At 43.8% G+C, this 12,960-nt stretch overlaps 1 protein-coding gene across 1 annotated transcript in view; it reads right to left on the bottom strand.

The window, feature by feature from the left end:
- Positions 1 to 12,960, bottom strand: part of cacna2d4a (calcium channel, voltage-dependent, alpha 2/delta subunit 4a) — a 709,103-nt gene that overhangs the window by 424,844 nt on the left and 271,299 nt on the right. The window contains exon 19 of the mRNA XM_041215640.1: positions 6,159 to 6,233. Coding sequence (XP_041071574.1) covers positions 6,159 to 6,233 — 75 coding nt within the window. The remainder of the gene's footprint in view (positions 1 to 6,158; positions 6,234 to 12,960) is intronic.

The raw sequence follows: 12,960 nt of genomic DNA, 5'->3' as shown, positions 1-12,960 counted from the left end.
CATTCTGGAGGTTAGTCATCTCAGCTCCAGGAGATCACTGCTGGAGTTCCTCATGGTAGTGTCCTCAGCCCAACATCTCCAGTTACTTCATAAATGACTTTCTTTCTATCATAAGGTCAAAACTGGGGATGTTCACTGATTATTGCACAATGTTCAGAACCATTCACGACTCCTCAGTTACTGAAGAAATCCATGTCCAAATGCAGCAAGACCTGGACAATATGCAGGCTTGGACCGACAAGTGGCAAGTAACATTCACGCCACACAAGTGCCAGGCAATGACATCTCCAACAAGAGAGAATCTAACCATCACCCCTTAACATTCAATGGTATTACCATCATATACCCTACTATCAGCATCCTGGGGGTTACCATTGATCAGAAATTGAACTGGACTAGCCATATAAATACTATGGCTAAAAGATTAGGTCAGAGGCTAGGGATCCCGTGATGAGTAACTCAGCTCCTGACTCCCCAAAGCCTGTCCACCATCTACAAGGTGCAAGTCAAGAGTATGATGGAATGCTCCCCACTTGCCTGGGTGAGTGCAGCTCCCACAACACTCAATAAGCTTGGCACTGTCCAGGTCAAAGCAGCCCAATTGATTGGCATCACATCCACGAACATTCACTCCCTCCATCACCGACACACAGTAGCAGCAGTGTATACCATCTACAAGGTGCACTGTAGGAATTCACCAAGGCTCCTCAGACAGCACCTTCCAAACCCATGACCACTACCAGCTAAAAGGACAAGGGCAGCAGATAGATGGAAACTCCACCACTTGGAATTCCCCTCCAAGTCACTCACCATCCTGACTTGGAAATATATCGCCGTTCCTTCACTGTCACTGGGTCAAAATCCTGGAACTCCCTTCCTACCAGCACTGTGGGTGTACCTACACCACATAGATTGCAGTGGTTCAAGAACGTAGCTCACCACCACCTTCTCAAGGGCAACTAGGGATGGGCAATAAATGCTGGCCCTGCCAGTAAAGCCTACATCCCGTGAATGAATAAAAAAAAAATAATATAATGAGCAAACTGCTGATGGTGTGACCATGGATCTGTTGCTTTCCATTACACTCTACTTTCACCTCAACCATCCCCTTTTGAGTTCCTACTTTTGACACTCAAAAATTGCCAATTTCCCAGCCACAGCAGCCCAGGGAGGAAGAGAAAGAGCAACTGCACAGCACTGATAAAGGGGTTCTAACACCTAATTTGACATGCAGCCACCAGCTCAGAAATGGCGCAAGAATAGAGTTGAGATCATCATGTGGTGAGTCAGTCAGGCATGAGTGGGCTGCAGTCAGGCCAGGGAGAAAGGATTCCCCAGAAGGCGAGGTGGCAGGTGAGTTCTACTGCAGAAAGCTCATATGAGGACCTTGATGGGGCAGCATTCTGAAGGGTGCTGATGGTCATGTAAACCAAGATGCTGGGTGCTTTGGCTGGTCTGTTAGGCAACCTCTTGTATTGTCAAGGAACACGGAGGAGCCTGGCTTCAAGTTGACAGAGGGCACAGTGCAGCACTTGCTCTTTCCATAGCCTCTGCTGCATCCCCTATTATCCTGCTGACCCAGGGGCACTGCCATTGCTGCCCTGACACCATTTGCAGCCTTTGTGTGGACAGGTCACCTGGTCCTCTGAGAGGATGCAGCAGTGCTCTCTGGCAAATCCAGGATCTCATCACAAAACCTCTATAAACACTTCAGAGTACTTCCAGGCACTTTGTGAAATAAAACATTCTTAAAAATTCCCTTTCCTGTAATTTAGAGAATAACACAGAGGCATGATATACTGATGGCGACACTGGGAACAACTGCACTGCAGCCAGGGCAGGTGGAAAGAATAGCAAAGGTGCAAGCTCTTTACAAGGTGAGGGTGAACACTAATCCTGCTGCAGAACACTCAGATGATGACTTCAGTGGGGCAGGCTACAAAAGAAGGCTGAGTTTTTCCAGGTAATTCTGTTTTTGTTTTACAAAAGAAGGCTGATGGGCGCACACACAGAGTTGGGAAGCCTGCCAACTAGCCTCTGTTTAATGACAAGGAGCATTGAAAAGTCCCGCATCAACTTGGCACAGGGCTTTGGGCAAAGTTTGGAGCCATACTTTCAAACATGGAACAGGTGGTCACATCTGTGAACACACCCATGGAGTCAACCTGGATGCAACATCTGATGACCAATGCCTGAATTTTCAGTACAGTACATGAAACATCCACTCGATGTCTGATTGCTGAAGTGATGGCTCGACTGATGCCCTGCAATCTCAGCTGCTGCTATGGAAGCTCAGATTGCTGCACCATGACTTTGGAAGCAGCGTACAAAAGGGCTTCCAAGGTGTCACAGCCCTCGTAGAATCTATTCTCCAAAAGATAATTCCATAAAAACAATTTGCAGATATGGCCTGCTATCAAAGCCTTTTTCCATCTTCTCTTTCCTCTTGTTTAGCTTTGTGTGGCCTCTACTCATCCTCCCAATCATGTTCAATACCAAGAGGAAGGATAAATATTTGATCACGCATGTCTAGAAGCATCTAATTTTGCACAAGCCTTATGTCACCAAAAAGTATTCTAGCACCAGCCAAACATTATGGAATATTGAAACTTTTGATTGGTATGAAAAAGCACCCAAAACACATAGAATTACAGCAACAGCCAGAATAAATAAACAGTAACTATCCTGAAAGTAGGTAATGACCTCTTTGAGTGATACTGGTGGGCTATTCTTGAATGCGTGTTCAGTTTTGCGAGGTTAGGAGCGAGCATAGGCTGAAATGTGGAGGTCCAAAATGGCACACTGGCAACAAATCAGCTTTGCACGCTGATTGGCACAATGGTCTGACTCTTCTGCAGACTTCTAGTAGACATTATGTGCAAGCGCATCCCTTTACCAATAATGCTATCCAGCACGCTTCACGTCAGAAGGATGTGCATGACTAAGGACGCCATTTTAAATCCTTAAGGGGCCACAGAGTTCCCAAAATGAAAGCAGCTGCTAATGAGCTGAATTTTGCCTAAAATGAACTGAATGTCTCATTTTGGCATTAGATACTACTCAGTTTCACATTGGAGCCCAGAAAAGTAACTTCCAACTTTTAAGACAGAAATTCCTTAATATACATTTGAATGTGTACACTTATATAAATATAACATACTTATGTTATTACCTTAATATCTGAAAAGAAAACCCATGCGACTTTGTTCATTGAAAGCGCATGAATGAGACATACTAACTCAACTCTTCTGAGCTCTGGATCATCAGAGACCAGATGTATGACGGAAGATGAGTGTCAGGACCCTGCAAAAGTCCGAATGCACAGACTTCCGTGGGATTTTCTCAGGAAGTTTAAACTACTGATGGGCAATTCCCCACTCCCTGGGACCCACCGCAAATGTCTTTGACTCTGAGCTCGAGTCAGAGACTCGGGACAGTTCCGTGTGACTTACCTTGATAGTTACCCAGGAAATGTTAGACAGTTTAAAACCTGGCCTAATACCTCAGTGACTGTACTGAACTGTAATAGTACCAAAGACTTGTCCTCCAGAACTTACCACACCCCTAGCCAAGATGTTCCAGTACAGTTATAACACTGGCATCTACCCAGCAATGTGGAAAATTGCCCAGGTATCTACTGTACACAAAAAGCAGGACAAATCCAACTCGGTCAATTATCGCCCCAACAGTCACTCTCAATCATCAGTATAGTGATGTAAGGGGGCATCAACAGTGCTATCAAGTGGCAGTTGCTTAGCAATAAACTGCTCTCTGATGCTCAGTTTGGGTCACTCAGCTTCTGACCTCATTACAGCCTTGGTTCAAACATGGACAAAAGAGTGGCGAAGTGAGAGTGACCGCCCTTGATATCAATCCCACATTTGACTGAATGTGGCATCAAGAAGCTCAAGCAAAACTGGGAGTCAATGGGAATCGGGGGAAAACTCTTTGCAGGTTGGAGTCATACCTAACACAATGGAAGATGGTTGTGATGGTTGGAGGTTAGTTCCAGGGCACCGCTGCAGGAGTTCCTCAGGGTAGTGTCCTAGGCCCAACTATCTTCAGGTGCTTCGTCAATGACCTCCCTTCCATCATAAGATCAGAAGTAGGGATGTTCACTGATGATTGCACAATGTTCAGCACCATTCGCAACGCCTCAGATACTGAAGCAATCCATGTCCAAATGCAGCAAGGCCTGGATAAAATCCAGACTTGGGCTGACAAGTGGCAAGTAACATTCATGCCACACAAGTGCCAGGCAATTACCATTTCCAACAAAAGAGAATCTAACCATTGCTCCTTGACATTCAATGGCAATACCATCACTGAATCCCCCACTATCAACATCCTGGGGGTTACCATTGACCAGAAACTGAACTAGACTAGCCATATAAATACTGTGGCTACAAGAGCAGGTCAGAGGCTAGGACTCCTATGGTGAGTAACTCAGCTCCTGATTCCCCAAAACTTGTCCACCATCTACAAGGCACAAGTCAGGAGTGTGATGGAATACTCCCCACTTGCCTGGATGAGTGCAGCTCCCACAACATTCAAGAAGCTCAACACCATCCAGGACAAAGCAGCCCACTTGAATGGCACCCCATCCACAAACATTCACTCCCTCTACTACCAACGCACAGTGGTAGCAGTGTGTACCATCTACAAGATGCACTCCAGAAATTCACCAAGTCTCCTTAGTCAGCACCTTCCAAACCCACGACCGCTACCATCTATAAGGACAAGGGCAGCAGATCCATGGGAACACCAGCACCTGGAAATTCCCCTCCAAGCCACTCAGCATTCTGACTTGGAAATATATCTCCATTTCTTCAATGTTTCTGGGTTGGAATGCTGGAACTCCCTCCCTAACAGCACTGTGGGTGTACCTACACCACATGGACTGCAGTGGTTCAAGAAGGCAGCTCACCATCACCTTCTCAAGGGAAATTAGAGATGGGCAATAATTGCTGGCCTAGCCAGCGATGCCCGCATCCCGCAAATGAATAAAAAAAACTCCACCACCAGAAACACTCCCCAAAATCACCATCACCCCACCTCACCCTGCCCACCTGCCTACCCACTCACCCACATTCAAAGACTGGACTTTTAAACTTACCAGAGTAAGGCAGCTAGCGCTGTAGAAAGCGTGCATGTATTCTCTTCCTGTGACTCTATTGTGATCTGATGGGCTTCCCTGGGAGACGCTGCACTGTCCATTTCTGTTGCAGATAGGATCGGAAGATCCCAGAAGAAATGGGCAGTGACATCAATCAGGAAAATCTTTGCGGCTGCAGCAATGCATGGCAGATTCAGGCCAACGAGAATGAGTGGTGTTCGCAAGATATCCATTTCATATAGAATGATGTAACAGTATGACTTGGTGCTTTATACACATTCATCATCAGGGTTACAGTGGTGTCTCTCTCCCCTTTCAATGCTGGGAAAACATCCCATTCCACAAAAGCCTTTTCTTTCACTAAATATACTTCCATCTCTTGCTGGTCTGCATTCACTAGCATCACTAAAGTTACTGGCCTGACAGAATTTGGGTTCAGGAAGGAAGTGGACTACAAAGGGAAGTGTTGCCGATCCTGATTCAGTTAAAGCTCCAGATAAATCAAACAATTCTTTTGTAAATTTTTCTCTTTGTTTGCTCATAGCAGTGCCTGGCTGGGAGATTGATCCTCAATTCAGAGAGACTCCTGAACACATTGGATGAGTTGGCAATCCTAATGCTAAAGAAACACTTCCTTGAGGTCTCTGAAACAGATGTCTACTCAATAATTTTATTGCGTAGTGTAAATGCATGCATGCATACCCTTTTAAGTAGCAGCTGTGGTACTTAAAAGCTATCACTCCATGTTACTTCCCGGCTTTTGTCATCAAACTCCATGGGCAGAATTTTACAGTCCTGACGCGGCAGGCGTAGGGCCATAAAATGTGGTCAGCCATTCAAAAGTTCATGGACTTCGGCGGGACGGTAAAATCCTGCTGCCGTAAAATTCCGCCCCGCATTTCTTTAGTGTATGACCAGAGAATTCACGCTGTTAAATAACATTTATGCATTTATTCCTCTCAAGAAAGTTAATTTCTTCTTCTTGTTCTTCCCCATTGCACAAATTTGTTTGCATCAAAGTAGAATGATTGAAGTTACTTACTAAAGGTCGGAGATCAGGATGGGCAAGTATATAACCGTTATTGGTATTCAGAAATGCGTAACCATGGACTCCAAGCTGCATGATAAATATGTTAAAGGGAATAACAATTTAAAAAGCAATGTCACAACAGTGTAAATTATTTGCTCAAGTCAATGTTTCTTTTGCTTCTTTTTATTCTTTCATGGGGATGTGGGCATCGCTAGCGAGGCCAGCATTTGTTGCCCATTCCTTTTTGTCAAACTGAGGGCATTTAAGAGTCAACCAAATTGCTGTGGGTCTGTAGTCACATGTAGGCAAGACCAGGTAAGGTTGGCAGATTTCCTTCTCTAATGGACATTAATGAACTCAATGGCTTTTTACAACAATTAATGATAGCTGTCATGGTCACAATTAATGAGTCTAGTTTCATATTTCAGGTTTATTAATTGAATTTAAATTCCACTTGCTGCCATGTGGGATTTGAACCCATGTCCCCAGAGCATTAGGTTGGGCCTCTGGATTACTCACTGTTATAGGCTGGCCAAGTTGTGCTATTAATGATAGAGTTGATCTGTAGACACTTCTTGGGTGAAAACATTAAGTTTATTTACAATAACCCAGCAGCAAGTACACGTGTGCTTTCAGCTCCAACTCTATCTTGGCCTAAGCTGCTGAGATAGATTGCGCTTCTCTCCTATTGGTTACTACAAATCATGTGATCTTCCTTAACAAGTATTATTCTTAAAAGTACATTGCACACGAAATAATTACTACATTCCTCCCACTTTAACTCAGTTATAGATATATTTACAAGTACATATTTTTCAAGACAACATAATATATACACTGGGTAAGGAATTTACAAGCTTAGTCTTTCAGGTGGTTTCCTGATACATGTGGAAAGTTGCAATTTCACAACTTCAGATTCTTTGTCAGGAACCTCCTTCTCCGGAGCTGCCTGAAAATCAGGTGCTTCAGTGGACACTTGTAGCTCTGTATCCTCAACTCTTACAGCAAAATCAGACATTTCAGTCCTGGGTTGAGTATCCTCAACAGGAAACGCAGACCCAGTCATGATCACTGGTGGAGCCATATCTTGGTGATTTGTCTCTCTCTTCCTTAAATGATCCACGTGTTTCTTGATGATCTGGCCTTCTGCCTCCACTGCACTTATTTCACCTGGTAACTACTTTGCTCCTTCCCTGAAATCTTTCATGTATACTGGCTCTCCCAAGGTAAATTTCCTCTCATGACTATGTTAGTTATGTCCAGTTTACTGACTTCCCTGACCTCTCTCCAACTTTCCCTCTAAATTCAGCATTATTAAGCTCAATCTTGTCCTGAGAAGACGTTTCAACAATTACTCCGCAGATGTGATACCTGTTGTTGTGTCAGGGGTAGTCCTGTAATGGAAAGAAAGCGTGTTAGCTTGGTTGCCAAGGAATCACCAGTTAGCTTTTTCATGCCTGTCTTGAATGTTTTAATCACTCGTTTGGCCAGTCCGTTTGAGGAAGGGCGGTACGGTGCAGTTTTCACATGAGTGATACCATTGAGGCTGATAAGCTGTTAAAACTCAGCACTCGTAAATGCCATACTGTTATCAGAAATGACTACTTCTGTTAGTCCGTGAATGGCAAAACTCTGACGTAGTTTCTCAATTGCAGCGGCTGATGTTGGTGACTTCACTTCACATACACCCTACCATTTTGAATGGGCATCGCAGTGAGCAGAAACATTGTTCCCAGGAAAGATCCAATGTTGTCAATGTGTAACCACACCCAGGTTCTACCTGACCACTCCCATGGCTGTAATGAAACTGTCACTGGCAACTTCTGCAGTTGCTGACATTACACAGAGTGCTTCACTAAACTCTCGATTTCGCCATCCATCCCAGGCCACTATGGATAGCTGCGTGCTATGGTCTTCATTCGGGAAATCCCTGAATGTGCACGGTGTAATTCAATTAAAAGTAGCTCCTTTCCCTTTGGAGGAACTATCACTCTTGCTCCTCACAATAAGATGCCATCCTAGCTGGTTATTTCATGTCTTCTGTTGAAGTATGGTTTCATTTTGTCAGAAATGGGCACCTGTGACCAATCATGTAGCACTTGTTCCCATACCTGAGATAGGACTGGATCCGACTTGTCCAATCTCTGATCTGTCGAGCACATACTGGTGAGGAATCTAAGAAATTGAACAGTAAAACAAGTTCCTGTGGCACTGGGACGTGCTCATCATTTTCTTGTAAAGGCAAACGACTAAGGGTGTCGGTGTTTGCAGTTGGATTGCCAGGCTTATGTACAGAAGTGTATTTGGTTCCTGCCAGAATTAAAGCCTATTGTTGTATTCTTGCTGAGGCAACGGGTGGTATAGCCTTGTCCTCACTAAACAATCCTAGCAATGGTTTGTTGTCTGAAACAATTGTAAAATGGCAGCCGTGTACGTACTGGTGAAATTTCTTGACACCAAAGATGATGGACAGGCCTTCTTTTTCTATCTGCGAGTTTCCCCTTTCTGCTGTGGTGAGTGTTCTTGATATGTAACCCATTGGCCGTTCTGTGCCATCATCCATCCAATGAGAGAGCACTGCTCCCACTCCGCAGGGAGATGTGTCACATGCCAGCACCAATTCTTTGGTCTGTTCATAATGCACGAATAGATTGGACAAATGAACACTTGTTACACCTTTATGAAAGCTTCTTTCTGTGACGCCTCCCAAGACCAACACTGGTTCTTTTTGAGTAGAGAATGCAGGAGGGCCAGCACTGTAGACAAATTGGGTAATAACAGCCCATAATAGTTGATCGTTTCTCAGAATGATTTGAGCTCTGAGGCGCTCTCTGGTGCAGGTGACTCTCTTATGACTCTCACTTTCTCCTCAACTGGGTGGAAGCCCTGTGAATCACCCAGTGACACAAATAGATCACCTCTGTCGCTTGGAACCTGCACTTATCTTTTTTTAAATGTACTCCAGCTTGCAAAAAACATTTTAAGACTTCTTCTAAGTTTGCCAAATGTTCTTTTTCAGTGAATTCTGTCACCAATACGTCATCTAAATAGACTACAACCAGGGGCAATTTGGACAGCTTTGGTCTGATTTAAGGATGGGTCTATGGGTGCTGCCCATTCTGAGAACTGAACATGTTGTATAACTTCAAGTTACTCTAGTCTGTTCAGCTTAATGTTGACTTTTTCTCGCAGGGCACTGGCACCGGTCTCGCCTTCATGAAGCAAGGGGTGGCTTCTGGATCCACATGTATCTTGGCCTGCAGGCCCTGGATTTTTCCCAGCTTATCCTTGAAGACGGTGGTGTACTTTTGAAGTAATTCTGGTAGCCTACCTGTTCTAAACTGGAAAATTTCAGCCCATTCTAACTTAATCTCCTTTAACTAATTTTGCCCCAGGAGGCTTGGCCCTTCACCTGCTACCACATCAAGCTTTGCCAATTGACTTCCATATTGGACTGTTGCTCTGCTTATGCCTTTTACTTAAATGCCTTCACCCGTATATGTTTTTAGCTTGGCATCGGTTTCTTCTAAACTTACTTGATGTTCACTGTTACTCAAATATCTGAAGGTGTGTTCCCCAATTACTGTAGTGGAAGCTCCCTTGTCCACTTCCATTCTAACAGGTTTGCCATTTACTTTCACTGTGAGAAATATTGGTTCTGTCTTTCCAACTTCCAGACTAAATAACAAGTAAATGTCTGAATTTATTGTTTCAGGCTTTTCTACATTGTAGCTTTCATTGGGCTTCTTCTTTTGTTTATAAGTCTGTTTGAATCTTTCCTTGCACTGCCTTATCATATGTCCATTTCTGTGGCAATAGTAGCATTCGATTTTTTTAAACTGCCAATTGCTAGAAGATTGATTGTTCCCACCTCTTTTAAAATTATTCTTTGATTTCACTGCTAAGTTATTTTCCTTTATTCTTCGGCTAGCTGTTGCCAGCTTCTCGGAGGAGTCTCACTGCTTCACACCTCCTTTGGCTGATGTTTCCCACCTGATGTGGAGGATGGCGCTATTTTGCATCACCTACTTTTGAATCCCTTACTTTCCATGGCCAACGCTACCTCTAGCACCTTCCTGAAATCCAGAGTCACTTCGGACCATAGTCTTTTCTGAATTGTGTCTTTCACACCACACACGTAACGATCTCTGAGCATATCACTCAGAGTCGTACAGAACTCACAATGTTCTGTTAGCTGTTTAAAATTTTCCATGTAGCATAAAATTGTCTCACCTGGGGCTCTGTTTTGCGAACTAAACCTGCACCTCTGCATCGTGACTGAGGGCTTTGGTTGAAAGTGACCCTTCACAAGGTCTACCAATGCATCGGAATTCTACGAATCTGGGGCATTAGGTGCCATGAAACTTCGAGTCAAGCTGTAGGTTTTGCTCCCACAAGTACTCAAGAGGATTGCTAGCCAGTTCTATTCCCCAGTAATCTCGTTCACTTGAAAATAGAACGTGAGGCATTCTATGTATTGAGACTAATCATCTGTGATAGGTTCAAAATGATCAATTCTCCAAAATCGTGGCATTTTGAGACAGGAAAACTTCTTCAATTCTAACAAAGCTTGCTACTTACAATCACTGGGTGAGTTACAGTGCCGATTTCTATTTAACTTGATTTCATCTGCTCAATCCTGTTTAATTCTTGTCGCCTGTTTGTTGCTCGGTGGCCGAGTTGTGCTATTAATGATAGAGTTGATCTGCAGACACTCCTTGGGTGGAAACATAAAGTTTATTTACAATCTACTCAGCAGCAACTACATATGTGTTTTCAACTCTGGCTCTATCTCTATACTAGCCGCTGAGGTAGCCCATGCTACTCTCCTATTGGTTACTATGTGTGATCTTCCTTAACAAGTATTATTCTTAAAGGTACATTGCACACTAAATAAAACCATAATTACTACACTCACCCAATGAAATTACTAATATGGCACCATCTCCCCCTCTGTATATTTGAGCTTTGGAAGCAAGAAAGGGAACTGGCCAGAAGCAGCACAGGTTGAAAGAAAGTAGAATGCCAGCATGAAATAGAGCTGGTGAGATAGGAAAGTGCCAGTGTAGTAATTATGATTTTATTTAGTGTGCAATGTACCTTTAAGAATAATACTTGTTAAGGAAGATCACATGATCTGTAGTAACCAGTAGGATAGTAGAAGGGGCTACCTCAGCAGTCAGCGCAGAAATGGAATTGGAGTTGAAAACACACATGTAGTTGCTGCTGAGTATATTGTAAATAAACTTCATGTTTCCACCCAAGAGGAGTCTGCAGATCAACTCTATCATTAAAGCACAACTCGGCCACCCTACAACAAACTGGCAATGAGGATAAAACAGGATTGTGCAGATGAAATCAAGTTAAATAGAAATCAGCACTGTACTTTGCCCAGTGATTGTAAGTAGCAAGAGAACAAGGCTATACCACCTATAGCCTCAGCAAGAATACAGCGAAGGGCTTTAATTTTGGCAGCATATGAATACATTTTCGTACGTATGCCTGGCAATCAAATCGCAAACACCGATGCCCTTAGTCATTTGCCTTTACAAGAAAATGATGAGCACATCCCAGTTTCACAAGAACTTGTTTTACTGTTAAATTTCTTAGATTCCTCGCTGGTATGTGCTTGACAGATCAGAGACTGGACAAGTCAGACCCAGTCCTATCTCAGGTATGAGAGCTAGTGCTACATGATTGGTCACAGGAAAACATATCTGATGAAATGAAACCATACTTCAACAGAAGACATGAAATTACCAGCCCGGATGGCATCTTATTGTGGGGAGCACGAGTGATAGTTCCTCCAAAGGGAAGGGAGCCACTTTCAATTGAACTACACCATGCACTTCAGGAATTTCCTGAATGAAGACCATAGCACGCAGCTGTCTATGATGGCCTGGGATGGATGGTGAAATAAAGTTTTACGTTAGTGGGATTTTACGTTCCCGCCAAAGCCAATGAGGTTCAGAATTTTTCGCCACATTTTACGGCCCCGTCCACGCCGAAATGGGGCTGTAAAATTCTGCCCAATGAGTTTAGTGAAGCACTGAGTGCAATGTCAACAATGCAGATGTTGCCAGCGACAGTTCCATTAACCCATGGGAGTGGCCAGGTAGACCCTGGATGCGCCTAAACATTGACTACATCAGACCTTTCCTGGGAACAATGTTTCTGCTCATTGTCGATGTCCATTCAAAATGGTTGGAAGTATATAAAGTGAAGTCACCAATGTCGGCGGCTACAATTCAGAAACTACTTCAGAGTTTTGCCATTCACGGACTACCAGAGGTAGCCGTTTCTGATAGCAGCATGGCATTTACGAGTTCTGAGTTTCAATGGTTTATCAGCCTCTATGGTATCACTCATGTGAAAACTGCACCTTACCACCCTTCCTCAAATGGACTGGCTGAAAGGGTGGTTCAAATATTCAAGGCAGGCATGAAAAAGCTAACTGGTGATTCCTTGGCAACCAAGCTAGCACACGTCATTTTTCATTATAGGATTACCCCTCATACAACAACAGGTGTCATATCTGCGGAATTATTGATGAAACGCCGTCTCAGGACGAGATTGAGCTTAATAATGCTGAATTTAGAGGGGAAGGTGGAAAGGAGTCAGGGAAGTCAGAAAACTAGACATGACTGGCATTGTTGTGAGTGGAAATTTACTGTGGGAGAGCCAGTATACGTGAAAAATTTCAGGGAAGGACCAAAGTGATTATCAGGTGAAATAAGTGCAGTGACTGAACCTCTACCTTACCACATGGAGGTGGAAGGCTGGATCATCTGTAAACATATGGGCCATTTAAGGA

The sequence above is a fragment of the Carcharodon carcharias genome, chromosome 21 (assembly GCF_017639515.1).
Source record: "Carcharodon carcharias isolate sCarCar2 chromosome 21, sCarCar2.pri, whole genome shotgun sequence".
Lineage (NCBI taxonomy): Eukaryota > Metazoa > Chordata > Chondrichthyes > Lamniformes > Lamnidae > Carcharodon > Carcharodon carcharias.
Note: the sequence above shows the minus strand (reverse complement) of the source record. Positions and strands in the feature narration are given on the sequence as shown.